This window comes from Chiroxiphia lanceolata, chromosome 5 (genome assembly GCF_009829145.1).
Source record: "Chiroxiphia lanceolata isolate bChiLan1 chromosome 5, bChiLan1.pri, whole genome shotgun sequence".
NCBI classification, from domain to species: domain Eukaryota; kingdom Metazoa; phylum Chordata; class Aves; order Passeriformes; family Pipridae; genus Chiroxiphia; species Chiroxiphia lanceolata.
The window spans coordinates 23237286-23255154 of record NC_045641.1 but is presented as its reverse complement, the minus strand read 5'-3'; the positions used below and the strand labels follow the sequence as shown (position 1 = coordinate 23255154).

Below are 17869 nucleotides of genomic sequence, written 5' to 3'. Positions count from 1 at the left end.
TCCCTCACTCTGGACTAAGTTCCTCTGAAACCACAAGCAGATGTTCTCCAGACTAAAATTCAGAACAGAGAAAACAAGTTATATTGGAAGGCTTATATAGTTCGTGGAGTCATTAGTAATCTGCCCAGAGCTGGTGATGCTTTGGAGACCCTTTAAGAACAGACAAATGAGCATGAAGTACGAAGGAGACATAATTTTATAGACCTAAATGCGCCTGTGGTCTTAAAACATCTCATCACATCCATGGGGCAAAAAGACAGGGGGAACAGCACATTTGCATGATTATTTCTCAACATGTACTCTTAAAAATGTATATTTGTCATTGAGATGATTTATTGTGCTCTTCACTTGGAGCTATTGTCCGTCAAGAGCTATTTTGCTCATTTACAACTGTATCAAATCAAAGTCTTTACAGATCTATGATTTACATACCAGATTATTTTTTGTGCAGGTGTTTTGCTTACACAGAAGGAAGCAGCAATATATTGTGATCAAAGAGGACCTGAAAGTCCAGAGTGCCAACACCAGCTCTCCATCAAGTGCTAGCTGACTCGTTGGCTTTTAATATGTAACTAACGACTAACAATTAAGGTAGAGTTGATAAGATTGTCTCACTGAAGTTAATAGAAGTGAGCAAATGTTGTCCTAATGAATACTGATGCTGACTCGGTCAGTTAATACCGCTAAAGCATTAGAAAATTTGAATAAAAGGTGTAGGGAATGTTATGATCTCTTAACATCATCTCTCTCCTTCCTGTGGATTATATCACTGTGGATTAAAACTTTTGCCTGTAGTTCCTCTCTGCCGCACCCGGACCCCCGCTACACGCCTCGCAGCCCGAGAGGCGCGGCGGAGCGGTGCGGGGCTGTGCGGTGCGGGGCTGTGCGGTGCGGGGCTGTGCGGTGCGGAGCCGTGCGGTGCGGAGCCCCCGCCCCGGCCCGCCCCGGCCCCCTGGCGGCCAATGCACGGCCGGGGAGGCAGAGCCGAGGAAGGAGCCAGGGAAAACATCAGTCCCAACTTTCTCACCTTGAAAGGAACCAGGCGCTCCCGATGCGTCCCCTCCAGCCGCCCTCCCTGCCAGCCCAGCCTCCTCGGGAGCGCCGTCCGACGGCTCGTGCTTGCCCCGCCAGCTGTCCCCTGCCCCACGAGGGGGAGAGACCCGAGTAGGGGGGCGCCCCTGGGGACCGTCCCCCTCGGTCCCTGCTGCCCGGGGGCCGCGGGCAGCGGCGGCTGTGTGGCGGGGCTCGATGCGGCTGCCATGGGGCGCGGGGCTCCCCTCGGACCGTGCCTGCTGCGGGCAGCGCTGCTGCTGCTGCTCTCCCTCTGCCCCGCCGCTGGCAGCACCTGGATGTGAGTAGCCGGGCGGGGGTGGGAGGGCTGCGCGGTGCCCGTCCCCTCGTGTCCGCCGGGGCCCGGCGCTGACGGGGGCTGCTCCTGCAGGTGGCTGGGCATCGCCGCCGCCGGCGGCCCGGAGAAGCCGGGCTGCACCAGTCCTCCGCTGAGCCGCCGGCAACTGGACCTGTGCGAGCAGAAGCCGGAGCTGGCGCCCGCCATCCGGGAGGGAGCGCGGCTGGGCCTCCAGGAGTGCCGCAGCCAGTTCCGACACGAGCGCTGGGACTGCCGCTCGCCGCCCGCCGCCCGCCGCGGCACCGCCGCCCCCGTCACCCTCGGGCACCAGCTCAGCAGCGGTGAGTGTCCGCCCCAGTGGGGCCGCCGGGCCGGGTGCGTCCGCTGCTGACACAGCGGGGCTGCCCCGGTGTGTTGGGTTTGCGTGGCGAGGAGTCCCGCGGGGCGGCGCCGGCGACCGTCCGTCCGTCCGTCCCGACGGCAGAGTCGGGCACAGCCGGTGCGGCGGGGCGGGCGGTCGACGCAGCCGTCGCGGGAGGCTACCTCAGGCACGCTAAACGCACCCAACAGACGAAACCTGCCCTTGTCTTTCCAACGTTGATGTTGTTAACTGTAAGTTTTGCTTAGTGCGGCCGTGGATGACACTGCCCGTATGTAGATCCACTTAAATATGTTCAAATGTTGTTATTCTTAGACTTATGTTGGGTTGATTCCCATATGTCACAATTACTAAGTGAGTGGGGTGATGAGACATAGTATTTCAGAAAGGTCACTTGTTTGCAGGTAAAAAATCTGCTCAAGGCACCACATACAGTGTGAATTGCTTTAAAATGTGTTATATGTGCTCAGCGACATGGTATTGATCAGCACAGCAAGACTAAAGCTCTTTTTATTGCATAAACTAATTATGGAACTGCTGAAATTTCCACTGAAATAAGAAGCCTTTGGGGGTTACATTTGATTCAAATTATGTTTGAATCAAATGTCAGCACCAAGGTATCCTGCAAACTAATTTTTAACACTCTGGTCACTGATTGTGTGATTGATGTGAATTTAGGTATTGTGGCATTTGCTTTTGTGTTTGTGCAATCTTCACTTTGTACTAAAACAGGGTAAAACCCCCAAGCATTAACCATGAAAACATAACATGAGCAATAAAAAGTGATTCCAAAAAGGAAAAAAAAAAAATGGGAGAAGTTTGCCCCGTTATATGTAGCTGTATGTATTGTGTGTTAGTCCTTCTGTCCAACAGGAAGGGCTGTTCCTGAAGACCTGCGGATGAGTGCCACTGCTCACCCACAAAGCTTCACTAGTGTGTCCTGTGGAAGCCTTTTATGATCGTACCAGCACTATAGACCACTACGAACAAGGGAAACAAACAGGAACTTTCCTGCCTGTGAGCAGGAACCTGGGGGATTGTTTCACAACAGTGAAAATTAGCACAGTGAAGTTTTGGCTACAGTTATTCACCACCCTTGGATTTTCAGTTTGCTTAGAGTATACCTTGCTTAACATGGTTTAAAGCTGTGTGCCACATTATACTGGAAGTCTCAGAGAATGGAACCAGCTTAAGAAGCCCATGCAGGTCACTCCATGATTCTTCTGAGATATAGTCCAACAATTAAAGGCCTTTTATGCTGTTGTCTTTCCCATGGCCACCTTATTCTAGGAAAAGCACATGACCTAAATGTTCTTATGCCATCCTGATTTCTATCTGGTTTAACATTTCTGGGGCTCTTTGCAACCTTTGTGAATTAGAATAACATCAACGTTTGCTGAATCTAGCATGAGGTAAGTTCTGGCGCTATACCAAAGTAACCTGGGATCGTGACAGCTTCTCTGAGATTTAAACTAACCTTTTCTTATTCTTCAAATCAATATGAATAGTGAAAAGCAGAGTGGAGAGTAAGGGGTTTGGAATATGGTTAGTTCGAGGTTTGATTTTTTATTTTTATTTTTTATGATTAAAACTTAATTGGCTTGGAAATTTCTGTGGCAAATAAAGTTCCCAGTCAGATTTAGAAAGAAGTTACCAAAAAATGCGTGATACAAGCATCAGGAAACAGCACCATTAATAGCATCGTCCTATGAAGGGACCGTGAAGTCATTTTTGGATATCAACATCCACTACTTTAAACAAATTAACACTACAGACCAAGCTGTGATGACTTTAAACTTGTAACTGTTCCCTTCTGATAATTGTCTGGCTTGTAAAATTGCTTTCTACAACCCAGCCAGGAAGGTAATCAGAGGGAGTTATGAAGTAATATTTTCATGCCTTGCTTTGTAGGCACGAAGGAGACCGCGTTCATCTACGCGGTGACCTCAGCAGGACTGGTACATTCAGTGACGCGATCGTGCAGCGCGGGGAATGTGACCGAGTGCTCCTGCGACCTGAGCCTGAGGCATGGCGGCTCGGCCAGCGAGGGCTGGCACTGGGGCGGCTGCTCTGACGATATCCACTATGGAATGTCATTCAGCAGAAAGTTCCTGGACATGCCTTTGAAGAACTTAACGGGCAAGAGTGGGAGCGGACTGGTGGTGATGAACCTGCACAACAACGAGGCTGGGAGGCAGGTATGTGTCATTCACATACGGGCAGCAACTGCTTGTTCACCTTCTTTGACAAAATGGCATCAACTAAAGGAGGCCGGCCCTTGACTGCAGGTGTATGTGGAGCCAATGGTAAAAACAGCACTAACATTCACCAGAGCAAGCATGTACAAACTCAAAATCAGAGCTGGTTTTAACTAACTAATCCCCATGGATTAAAATAAAAGCCACAAACTAAGAAATAGATATGCAATGCTTAAATAATAAAGTTATCTTAACTAGATATTTGATACTCTGTAGCAAATTTGAAATAATCCTGTTGTCAGCATAATACGAATTTTTTCACTCACTATTCTGTTATCATCATGACCTACATTTTTAATTCTCTCTAGCACTGAAGGAGAAGGCCAATTGGACAAAAGGCCTCATTACTCATCCACAGTCTGGGGTGCACACCTGAGACCACAAGTTTTGCATCGTTCAGAGAGGAAATCAAGAGTTAATATTGTCTTTTAAAACATGGGATAGAAATGACACCTCTATTTTAAAATAGCTCATTGGTTAAAGCATGAATCAAAGAAGTGAGAGTGGATTTGGATAGCTTTTCATCAGCCCAAAGAACTTCAAACCCAAGTTTGCAGAGGAAATGTATGTGTGTGGGTGTGTGACATTGGATTCTCCTGTCCTGTCCTGTAGAAGGTAAAAAATGGGGGCCAAAACAACCTATACAGGGAGATGTGAGCCTGTGAGTGCTTGGAGTGCTGGAATGACAGACTTGGATGCTGGTTCTTGCTTTCAAATTACTTTCTCTGCTTTACCTTGGAGTTTTTAACTTCATCTTTAATGGCTGTCTCTGGGTCTGTAATACTTTAGGTCTGTTCTGCTCAGTGACACAGATATAACTAAAGAAGGAAAAAAAGAAAAAAGGAAAACCCTTTGGTTTTAACTACATATATTGATGGACTCCATTGTAATTCAGTAATTTCTTGTAGCCAGAAGCAGGATCAGTGAGTTTTACTGAACCCAACTTTCCTATCTGCTGTAGACAAGGAATAACCACAGGAAGCCATCATGAGAGCTATGGTGGTATAACTGAAAACTATTTTAATTTAAACTAATTTTTACAGGTAATATGTTATTTCATTTAAGCTATGCAGTTGTAAAATCAGAAAATCTTTCAGGTCCCTTCCAACCCAAACCGTTCTGTGATTCTATGGCTCTATGGCATAAGCCCTTTTCATAACTGAAGTGGAAGAAGCAAACTTTAAACCTAAGTAGATGCTGAGAACACTTACTGTAATTTTAATTAGATACAAGTCAGCTAAATCATCTCCAAGGAAAGTGATTGGTATCTTGTAGTAGGAGATGTTAATAAGAGTAACAGAAGCTTAAGGAGCAAAAGGTTGTTTCTCATGTTTGGAGAGAGAGATAGTTAAGGAAGGAAATAGTAATTTCTATAAAATGGTCTCCCTTAATCTCATGATTTTAAATACACAGTACAGATATAAATTTCTATTTTATTACTCATGTTTGTCATTAGACAGTGCCATTGTCTCAGATTAGGGTGACAGAAGTGTAGGGAAGAAGACTGCAAGGCTCCCAGGAACTTGAAAGAGAAAAAGAACATGATTTCTGTGGTTAGGTGTCAGTGATATGGGTTTCTCTTTGATACTCTATTATCTTGTTGGCCTTTACCTTTATAACAGCAGCAGCAATAGTTTGCTGTCCTTTTATCTGCAGTGACAGTGTTTACTTGTGATTCCCATACAATCCTTGTGCTCATCATTCATTGCTGCCAGTGGGCCAGCAGAACTGTCTGGAGTCTTCTGCTGTGAACTGTACCAAGGAACTGTTCAATTTTTAAAAAAAACTACACAGACAAACACAGATCTTAGAACATAAACTTTTATTTTGGTGTTGCTTTCTTCAAAGTTGGATCAGTTTCCAGATCACACCTATAGTCAGTTGGGCCATATGTGTCATGGGGATGGGATTGACTGGCAAAGGAGAAAAGTGTATTCAGCCAAAGAGAACATGTTTTCAAATGGTGAACTAAAGTTACAAGGGGTTGAAGGATCTAATTGAGTCTTCATTTTCCATGAATAGTATTTTTGAGAGGATCGAAGTTATCTTATATGTTGGCTATATGTGTAAAATATAGTAGATTGTGAGTCCACACTTTTAATGACAGGCAACAGTAGTATTTTCTATTTTCATTCACATTGAGTGGTATTTCTTATTATATACCACATGAAACCAGAGTTTTAGTCTAGACTGACAGTTTCTGGGAATGTGGTAGAATTTGGCCCAACAGAAACTATTAGATACTGAGGACCTTTCAGGGTGTTGTGGTTGAACCACAGCTGCGAGCTCACATCCCCTGTACTCTTCCCCTCCCCTCAGTGGGCTGGGGAGAAGGTTTTGGGCAAAAAATGGTAAAACTAGTGGTTTGCAATAAGAAGAGTTTAATAATTTAAATAGAATGTAATAATAATAATGTAATGAAAAGGGAGATATCGAAGAGAGGAACAAAACCTGTGAAAAATTAGTGATTCACAATACAATTGCTAACCACCTGCTGAATGATGCCCAGCCTGTCTCCCAGCAGTGATCTACCCCTCCTGGCCAAGTTTATATACTGGGCATGATGTTCTGTGATGTGGAATATCCCTTTGGCCATTTAGAGTCAGCTGTCCTGGCCATGCTCCCCCACAGTTTCTCTTGCAGCTCCTCACTGCAGCACAAGACACTGAAAAGTCCTTGATTTAGTGTAGGCACTACTTAGCAACAACTAAACCATTAGTGTGTTATCAACATTATTCTCATACTAAATACAAATCAGAGCTTTGTGCTAGCTAATAAGAAGAAAACTAACTCTGTCCCAGCTGAAACCAGGACATGTTTCAGGTTCTTCACAGTACTGAGCTCTCCAAAAAGATTCTCTACCCTGTCACAGGCTTATTTGGTGCATATGACACATGAACTCATTCCTTTTCCAGGGCACTGTGGCATTGTTTTCTTAAGAAAAACCAAATTTGCTGCAAGCCTGAAAGGCCAGAAGACCCTTATTTCACTGATGCTGTATCAATGGTGTATTTGTTGTTCATTATCTTGAAAGAAAACATAGAGAGTATCTGGACAGCTTTCATGCATAAGTATTTTGTAATTTAATGGCAAACTCTAAGATAAAGCAAATATTTTGACCACTGTCCAGAATCAAAGAATGTTTATTGTTGGTACTTGGGTTTTCTAGCAATAATGTTACCTGAAGTAAAGTTTAGCATAAGTCTTCCTTTTTGTATTTTTAAATCTTTACATAGGAGATGCTGGAAAATGTTTATGTTCATGTTTTGGGGCTTATAAGAAGGATATTTTGATACCTTATTACCTTTTGTAATGAATACTATCACATTCCTGGTTCAGTGTCTTGCAAGACCAGTCTTCCAGGGACAATACTTCTGGGTTTTTTTTGGAATTAGTAACTAACCGGTATGTGCCGAATTCTCTTGCTTCTCTCCTACTTCCATACAAAATATTTCCATATCTTACAGTTCTAATCACATAGTTATCATATCAACATATATCAGTTTTAAAACTGTGAGTATCCTTTGAGTTGTCCACTAACTTGACTCTGAGAAGATCTAGATTGCATTCCTTATTCTTCCACAAGATAAATGTTCATCATCTTTTAGCACTGCAATCAGTGGCTAAAATTGGGCTGCTTACAGGGATCAGTTCCCATTACAAAACAAGTACTGGCAGTGCTTGTCTCAGAGCTGAGAACAGTGCCTGCAAACAAAAAGCTTAGCATGGAGATATTAAGCATTAATTGGCATTAGGGACTATGCAAACTGTGATTCCATTGACACTATCCTTTGCTGCAGACCCATCTCTGTTTTCTGCCCATTTGCCTGTTCTAGCCACAGATTCCCACTGCATGCCACTCCCTCTGTTAATTGCATTGGATCAGTGAAAGGAAGTCAATTTAAAAATTATTTTTCTCTCAGGTTAATTTTTTACACAAACCAGTGTTCAGCCCTGTTCATAACTTAACCCTGCACTTTTGTTGTACTCATACTACCAAGGCTGAGGCAGTGAATGACAATAGGGGTAAGAGGAACTGCTCATTCCAGTGGTGGAAGGAGTGACACAGGACATGTAATTTCAGGTGTTTAAGATCCTCCAGAATGAAAAGTGATTCAGAAATCATAGCTTTTGTTGTTGTGATTTGATATTGCTACATTATGGCCATTGCAAAGCCCAAATGCAGAGCATTTCTGAAGATGGGGCTTCTTATAGTGAGGTTCTGTGGTTCCTAACGTGCTGTGACTTCCCTGTCACTGCAATGGTAATGGCAGCTGTAATATTAAATACTTTGAGACCTCCGTGTTACTGATGTCAGGCAGCATTCTTAATGAATGAAAGATCACATCCAAATGTTTTTATCCCTTTGCTTTCAGGCTGTAGCAAAGCTGATGTCTGTGGATTGTCGTTGTCACGGTGTTTCTGGGTCCTGTGCTGTGAAAACTTGTTGGAAAACAATGTCATCCTTTGAAAAGATTGGCCGGTTTTTAAAGGATAAGTATGAAAACAGCATACAAATATCAGACAGACTGAAAAAAAAGCTACGCAGGAAAGAGAAAAGCCAGAGAAAAGTACCAATCGGGAAAGAGGACCTGCTATATGTGAACAAATCACCCAATTACTGCGTTGAAGATCAAAAATTGGGGATCCCTGGGACTCAGGGAAGAGAATGTAACCGCACCTCGCAGGGACCCGATGGCTGTAACCTCCTGTGCTGCGGGCGCGGGTACAACACCCACGTTGTCAGGCACGTGGAAAGGTGCGAGTGCAAGTTTGTCTGGTGCTGCTACGTGCGCTGCAGGAGGTGTGAGACCATGACTGATGTACACACCTGCAAGTAAGATGAAGTACAGGAAACACAGCCAAACCATCCTGCCCTGTCTGGTGCAGAGCTGCCACACAGGCAGCAATTCCTATTACTGTGTGGGATTTTGGGGGGATCAGCCTCGGGGAGAATGGGTACTGCCAAAAAACAAGTAGTGCAAGCATTTGGTGACTGAAAGAACAAGTTAGTGAGCACCAGACTGCATGCAGGGGCAGCTTAAACAACAAAGAAGGACTCCTGATGACACATTTGAACATCTTACTCCATGAGCAGGGACAGACACTAAACTTTTCAAGTCTTTAATAGCTACAACGTCCTGAAGATCCATCTGGTGGGCAGGTACAGTGGAGAAAACTCAAGATCTCACTAGCCAGAGACTGAAGAGTTAAGAGGACTTGTAAGATACATTAGATATAACCTTATGTCTATGTTTTTATAAGTGGGACTAGATGAATCCACTAGATGGTTCATTTCTGCACTTCAGAAAAAATCACAAGGGTAGGGGAGGTGTTCTGCTGTTGACCACTAAGTGTTTGCTTTGCAGCTGTTCAGAAAGCTGTCTTCTGTGTAATATGCAGGAAAGCATCTGGTACTGAGAAATGTGCATGACTGCAGAGAGCTCAGCACTGCCTGCTTGGGAGAGGAGGATCTGTTGGCGTGAGGCAAGCTGTGCCCAGAGCAGAGAGGTGAGAGCACAGATTGATGAATGTGAATGGTGTACCAAATAGCAACCTCAGGATTTTTTTACAGCTTGTCCTTCAAATGCACAAGGGACAGGCCTGAGGAGGGACAAAAATACAGTTTAATATTAGAAGGAAATAAAAACCCTTGCAGGCATTCCCTCTGTATCTGAGCACACATTTTGTGAGTCAGCTGGTTATCACCTCACTGTTGAACTCTATGCAATAACTTGCCATGTTCAACCATCTCACTGGTGTTTCACCATCATTTTCAAAATTAACCATGTGAAAAACAGCCCAAAGAAATCTGCCATAAAGCAAAAGATTTTTTAAAACATGTTTTCTTTATAAGTAAGCAGCATTTAAAATTTTTCATTAGGTTGCATCCTCTTTAAATTCAATGCACAATGTAATTTATGGATTGGCTCATACCACTGAAATATTTAACTGTTAATGATAACATTTTCTCCCCCTTCATATGTTGGCTTAAGTTTATTTTACATCTGTGAAAGGTTGTTTATTTTCATGCAATGATTTAATGCCTGGCTTAAAAAGCAGCATGTGAAAGGATTACTGTTGTTTAATTGTGCAAATACCTATTTTTGATAAGACAAGAAAGTTTATATTTTGTAAATATTTAAATTATGCAAGTTATGTAAAACATTTCCAAAACTTATGTGATAAGACTACAGTCTTTGATATTTGTTGGTTAGATATTTGTTAATATTGTAGTAGCCTTTAACTGATTTTTATTTGCATGTGTTGAGGGAAATTAGTCAGAGAATTACATAAATGTTCTTTTTTTTTTTTACCATCAGGGTGCTCATAATTATTGCAGTGAATACACACTGATGAGAAACACTATGATTCTCTAAATGATCAGTTAATTAGTACTCTGAATATTTTCATTTTTATTATTATTCTTTTGAATTCATTTTACGAACACTGAAATCCCAGCTCCAGCAGTAAGTGCAGAACTTCCACTGATATCAAGGGGACTTGCAAGGGTTTGCAATCCCTTAACTTCTTCCATACTAACAGTTTTTAGAAAGAAATCATCTTGGACAGTTTGGTTGAGGCTTTCAAAGTTACTTTGAAGAATTCATTTCCTTGTTGTCAATTATTTTCCCATGAAAGATGGTGACCAGATTCCCTGTCAGTCTTTATTGGATGTGTAGGTCAGGAAGAAGGAAACAAAATCTTCTATGTTGTGGTATTTCACTGCCTTATGTGGATTATCTTAGGAACATCAGTTCAGAAACAATTAAATCCTTAATCTGCTGTTCTTTTTGGACCTTTACTCCACATTTGGCCAGTGTGTCTCTATTGACCTCGATAGATTATTATCCTGAGGCCACAAAATCTGCTGTCTGTGAGAAGGGTGCTCAGCATGCCAGTCACTGTCACAGGATTCAACACCCTCTCTGTGAAAATTCAGATGGGGAATACACATGCTGAAGAGAGGGTTGTGAGCCACAGGTTGTTCCCATCTTGCAGCAATGAAAAGAAACCCAGTGGCTCCTCAGGCTGTGCCACAGCACCTGTTGGCAGCATGGATGGGAGATAATACTGGTCAATGTGCTATGAAGGTATGGTAGAGATTGCCGCTCTCTTTTTTCTTATTCTGCCCCACATCAAGTTCCTGTCAGAGGCAAGTGCCTTGGTGTCCTACCTGAGCCTTCTCCTAGAGGTACTGACTTCACTGTTGAGATCACAACTGTTTTTTTATATGGGACTCCAGCTTATGGGAATTCAATGTGAAGACCAGAATCCTTACTGCAGCAGCCTTGACCATTCTTTAAAACAGCTTAGCTTTTATTGGACCTAAAGGTTCTTCCACACCTGATCTGTAAAATACAGAAAATTGCCAATATACTTCTCAATCTCACCTTAACTTCTGGCAGGGCCGGAAATGGGGAGGAAATGATCCTGGGCTTCTGGGCCTGAGGTCGACTGCAGGGATTTTCCCACCAGGAGGGGCAAACCTCAGAAGGATGTTTCTGTGGGTTTGAAGGAGAAGGGCACTGACATTGGCATTGCACAGAGGTGTGGGGCAGCCAGAATGCAGCCATCACAGTCAGGGTGTCTCTTGCCTGCTTGGCTATTTATTCAGCATTTGATGCTGTGTTATTTTTAACAATCATCTAGTTTCAGAAAAAAACAAACCAAAAACCAAAAACACCCCCTTTTTGTTCTTAAGTGTTGTTAATAAAAGATTTTTTTCTTGGTTTTCTTGGGAGGAAGAGTTTATTTTTTCAAAGAATGACAAAAGACAATGAAGAGAAGTCACAACATGTAAGGTTTATGAAAGCTTCAATGGCTGAGCAAACAAGCTAACACAGGTTTGAAGCTTCACTGGCAGCGAAAGAATCCATTTTGCCTCTGAGAAGCTGACGGAGAATTTGATGGGAGGTGGTGTTACCCTTTCTGCACTGAGGGTAGACCAAGTGCATGCAACATGAGGGAAGCAGAAGCAAAGCTGAACGCACTGGAGAGACTGGAGCATGAGCTCCTCTCTTTACCCACCACAGTTTAAATTGCTGTTTAAGTTAAGCTCCATTGTAACTTACCTCAGTTACATCCATAAAACTAATTCTGGATGAGCAGTATCTGTGAAAGCAATTTTGGATCAGGATATGAACACTGTTTTGTAGTAGCATCTGGGCTAAAAAAATTAACTGACATCTATTGCACTATTTATTCCACAAAACTGCCTTTACTCCTTCCACACTCTCAAACCAAAGCTTTCCTTGTGGGACAGCAAGAGAGAGAATCATCTGTAAGACAGTATGCCTCCTCTTTCCAAGAGGAGCTTATGTATGACATATGTGGTTCAGCTACTCTGGTGGGGGGCATGTGGCACTGGGATGAATTTAATTCACTCATTTGAATAGAGTGGGGTTTTTTCCTTGTGCTGGGACTGGAGGATCAAGGCTGTTGACTTTGAAACTACAGCCTTATAATACTGTTGTACAGCTTTGCAATAATACATACTGTATGTTTGAAAGTAGCTTCATGTGTGCTTATCTGAGCAAGTGAGATTAGAAAAAAAAATTGGAAGGAAATTTGAGTGAGGAAAAGGTCTTCTCTCAGTCCTATTCCCACACAGTGCCCTTTTATGCTGGAGTAGCAGTTTGAGAAAAGTAGCAAACCTATGAAAAATGCCACAAGTTTACTTTTTGAAGAAAGAATAATTGTAGCCTCTTGTGAAAGTGAAAATTATGTTTGCTATTTTGGACACAGAAATGCATGTGCACTGGCTGCATGTTTTAAGAGCAAAGTTGTGTTGATGACTAAAGTGCTGACGTGCTCTGAGGAGTTACTACAGGAATACAGCTGGTCATTCTGTCAACATGCCAACCAAAGAACACCATCTTGTCTTTTCCTATTGGAGATCCCTTGTCAAAGGATGTGTAGTAAATGGAGATTGTTTCCATTGCTGTAAAAACATCTCTGTGCTGCGCAGCCCTTTTCAGTACATTACAAGTATGTGAAGTGTATGTGTAAAGTAAACAGTAACAATTATCAGTGGTCATTCAAAGGAAATGATGTTAGAAGGACATCCACTTTGGCTGAGATTTCTGATGGAGCTGAGATGCTTGATTTCATGGAAGGACGAGGTTTCACAAGCTAACAAACAACTTTAGAGTGGGAAAGTGCTGAACCCACACCAACTGCGTTCAGCCCAATGGCTAAAATTTTATTAAAACCATGTAAAGGGATCATCCCACTGTGGCAGACTTCATGCCAAATGAGGCACTGTTTATCTGAACCCTCTGTCTTATGGTAACTATCATACGGGGGGGATAGCATGAAGTACTATAGTGGAAAATATGTTATTATTTGTTCTAGAGAACTTGCAAAAACTGTTAGCTGTGAATCCTCTTCTGACTATATCCCATCTGTCCTGCCAGGTGATCTGGAGTGCCCAGATCCAGCAGCAGCAGTAATAGTGAATGTGGTATCATGATTTAATTTTTCATTTCATGCAAGAATATGCAAAAGCAACTTCTAGGATTTTACAGACTCTCACAATTTTTACTGTTAGTGAAGTGGCATGGGCAGACAACAGCTGAGACAATAACTGAGAAATGGCTTCACACCTTATTTGTCCAATGAGCATCACTAAGGAGAGTAGCATTAGTATTCTGACTATAAAAAGGAAACTGGGGGGAATGACTTTCTCAAAATAATGTGCAAAAACAATGGTAGATCTAGATTTGAAAAAAAAGAAAAAAAAAAAGAAAAAAAATAAACCTAATGTTTTGGCAACCTTGTCACTGCATTTATTTCTCAGCCCGTGTAGTTGAAAAACTGTGGCTTGCTCGTTAGGACTGTATAGTGACCATACAGTGGTCACTATTGTGCAAGGCCTCCTGCAGAGCTGAGTACAGTTTTCCAAGCACAGGTACAGACTAAAATAATTAGTTGGCTACTGCATTTCCCAAACTTGGTCTTCTGTGGTTTGTATTTCTGGAAGTCAAATATGCTTTCCCCTCCCCCCCCTGCCAAATGACAAATTCATCCTGAAGGGAATGGTGCCTCCATGTGATCTTCATGTTAATGCTGTGGATAATTAGTGCTAAAATACTCATGTCTGTCCCAGGGTCTGCTGTTAAACTGCATCAACAACTGTGTAATTTCACTGAGAGCTCTGTTAAATAACTAATGGTTTACCCAGCAGAGAATGAAATGTGAATTATTCCTCTCTGGCCACTGTGTCATCTCTGCAGAGCTGGAAGTGTGGTGGCAGATAGGAACACAAGACTGCAATTCATTTCACAGCTAGTAGGGAACACTGACTGGTGATACCTCTGGCCGAGGCTGGAATTTGGATGCCAGGGGTGACTGTAAATGGATGGCCTTCAGCAGATGGGAGCTGAAATTTTTTGCACACCAAAGAGGTGTAATAAATAAAGCATTTAGGAGAGTAAAGGCAGACACATGTGGAGTTTAGAGACACTAGCTGAACAGGAAAATGATAGAGTGATTCATTGCAGGGTAGTGCCACATGCCTCGAGAAACCTTCTGCTGAACCTGTGCCTGCTAGCATGAAAACAGCTTGTCATGGGCTGAAAAATCAGAGCCCATCTCAGGGTTTGGCCATTTCCTTTTCCTCTCAGCCTTGCTATGTTTATTACAACAAAGTGTATTTTAAATGACCTGCACATTTTTCTTCTTAATACTTCAACTATCATAAGCTTACCATCCTTTTTTTATTATTATTATCAAGTTATTTGTGTATCTGGATGCCTTAATTAAAAAGCTGAAACTTGATTGGGTAAGACTTCTATAATCATTTTCCCCAAAGCCCTGAGAATTTATATTTGATTGTGGAGCAGAGTGAAACACATTTCATGAGCATTTCTGTTTTCTAGAGAAGAAGCTCGACACTATACTGGGGGTTAAAAAACATACTGCAGTATTATTTCTGTGCATGATGATTTACCCTCTGTGCTAAAAGGTACATTGTGCCTCATGTCAGTAGCACAAACTGGAAAAATGTCCCATTCTTTAGCATGGACCAATCTGCCCCATAATCTAAGAAATTAATTTGACACTATTGTGTCTCAGTATGTGCTAAATCATATTTTGACATTAAACATACTGAGTTTTTAAAAGATCATTAAGAGAATCAATGTTCAGAGGAACACAAAAGTGAGATACTACTCAATTCCAGTTTAAGATGTGCCATTTAAAAAAAAAAATCTGGCTAGTTATTGCTGATTATGCCAATGGGAGCAAAACCAGAAGTTACCTGAGGCTTTGAGAACTACATTCCACAGGAGACAGCACTCTCTTCCACTGCCATCCATCAAGCTCAAAGAGGAGACATGATTCCTCCTCAGCTGGGAGTGCATTTTTTCATGACCATGTAGCTATATCCTGCTGTGGACAACACCCTAAGAAAGGAACAGACCTTTCTGAGGGAATGGGTGATTGCAGATTTACAGATTAAAGCAATTTAAATGCAAGATTAAAGCAATTGGGTTGTATGTTCTAGAAAGGAAAAGACAGGGCCAGGAAGAATATAAAAGATATCTAAGTAGAGTCATCAACTTTTAACTTGCAAAAAACTAATTGTTAATTTTCAGCAAAGAAGATTTGGATGGCACATGAGCCAACCTACCTAGATGGACACTAGGAAGAGATACATAGGAAGAGATATCTGAGGAACCTGTTTTAACCTAAGTCTATGAAGGATGTTTTAGAACTTGTTTGTAAGAGTGAAAGGGCTAACTAGAGGCAGCAAGGAGGAACTAAAAGTCGCTTAAAGCTAGGTTAGCAGAAATGTAACGAAACATCTCCAGTAGAGCACATGCTCTCTTGCCATTCTTTATTTTTTCACTCCCAGGGAGGCAGAAGCAGGATGTAGCTGAGCTCAGGTGTTTGTGCCTTTTTGGCACATTGCTTAGAGTGTGAGAAGCAGGGTCCCTTCCATCCCTTGAACAGCGTCAGGAGCCACTGACACCTCGTGATATCACTGAACAAGTCAAGAGCTGTTCTTGCACCTTCCTGTTTTAGCCTCAAAGTCTCCATCCAGCTTTACAGGTTTCTTCAATTTTCTTTGCCAGGCCCCTTGTATTAAGGCTAGGTTATGGCCTTACAGTCATAAAACTGAAGAGGATTTCATCAAGAAAAAGTCCCTTGCTTGGTATCCACCTTAGCCATGTCCCAAGTCAGTTAGTGAAGTAGAGCAGCCCTTCCCAGCCTTACACAGGCAAGTCAGTCAACACTTAGTTGTAGTGTTGACTTGGAATATTATTTCCCCTTCTGAAATTATCCACCTGGCCTCTTATTTTATTAATACACATATTCTTGAAAAACTCTCAGACTGCAGAAAATCCAAACAGTTTAGGAGACATTACATACACATCAAGCATTTAGTAGTCACATTAATGCTTGAGGAAACTAAGTGCCACAGTAAGACATCTGGAAAGCAAAACATGCCGAGCAAAATGAAGCTTTTTCCAAACTAGCACTCAGGAAACTGAGGCTGTAAAAGGGTCTGCTGTTTCCAGAGGAAACACTGAAAAAAAAAAAGTTGGATCACGAAAACTAGGAAAGGTCCAGAGGGGCAGAGACCTCTCTTCAGCTTCTTTCTTAAGACTCTTGTTAATCCATATAAAGCACCACTAGTACAACAATTAAGAGCTGTGGTTTACAATGAAGTCAGCTTCAAGTGGCTTGAATCCTAACTGGGTGTTCCTTGGTGAAAATTAAGTTACAATCTTCTTGTGTCCTCCCCTCTTTTTTCTCACAGCTCTTCTTTTTGAGGTAGACATCCCCCACAACCTTTCTCTTCCGTCACTGCTCTGTTCTCAACAAGTCTCCAAGATGCTGCAAATGCTCCCATCATCTCGTGTAGAAAAACTTTCTCACACACAGGTACAAAATGCCCTTCATCTTTGCAACAGACTACTTGCTACCATCAGCTATGGGAGACCAGAGAGGCCAGAACAGCAATTTGAGTGCTTGGCAACTCAAATGAAATGCAGACATTGTCAGAAAGTCTCACTACTTAACATTCAGAAAGTTCCCCTCAACAGCAGGACACTGTAACTTGCCCACCAAAGGCAGAGATGGCACGACCAGATCCTGCAGTAAGTCAACAGACCATGACAAGGGACAATAGCAAGGAGACCACATTTGTGTGGCCACTCCAGTACAACTGTCATATACTTGACAGAAGTCTTATTAAATGGGATACCACATAGCTGTGAGGACATGAGTTAGAGAATAAGAGTAAGAATCAAATTATTTAAGAAGATACAAAAATAATCCTACCATTTTATTGCTTTAAAATCCATTGTTTAAAACATTTGTTGTAGGTACAACTTTAAGAGGTTAAGAGAATCATAATATATTTACTCAATTCACATTGCTAAAAAAGGCACAAATTTAAAAGATACAAGGGCTAAAAGAGAGCTGCCTTTACTCTTATTTCCTCTCCATCTAATTTTGTAAAGGAAATTTGAACTTTTTAACTTGATGAAAGATAAAATATTCATTGGCATTAAAAGCCAAAACAAAAGTAGTCCAGGGAAACTATTAATGCAGCCAAATTTTTTTTCTTAAGCCCCTGCCAAGTTACTTCAAAATTATTTTGATATTATTCTGGATAGCAGCGTAGCCAACAGTGGCATATACACCAACAAAACTGGATTTCTGTAAAAATTCCAGGACTTATGCAACTTGTTTTCCACAACAGCTTAATGTTATGAAATAGAATTTCAAATTCATTAGAATAGGGGGGTTTACATTGATGAAAAAACATATAGAATTTTGAAATGTTCTCCTATACATGAAAATCTGAAAGATTTAAGAAAAGCAGTTTTACTGTGTCAGGTGTGTTTACTGTTGTTCTACATTAAAACT

At 42.0% G+C, this 17869-nt stretch overlaps 1 protein-coding gene across 1 annotated transcript; it reads left to right on the top strand.

Moving 5' to 3' along the window:
* The first annotated feature begins 971 nt into the window (after positions 1–971).
* WNT16 (Wnt family member 16) lies at positions 972–11671 on the top strand. The gene is made up of 4 exons (XM_032689439.1): positions 972–1351; positions 1442–1689; positions 3639–3925; positions 8362–11671. The coding sequence occupies exons 1-4, from the start codon at positions 1260–1262 to the stop codon at positions 8824–8826; spliced, it is 1092 nt and encodes a 363-aa protein (XP_032545330.1). The 5' UTR covers positions 972–1259; the 3' UTR covers positions 8827–11671.
* The last annotated feature ends 6198 nt before the right edge of the window (positions 11672–17869 follow it).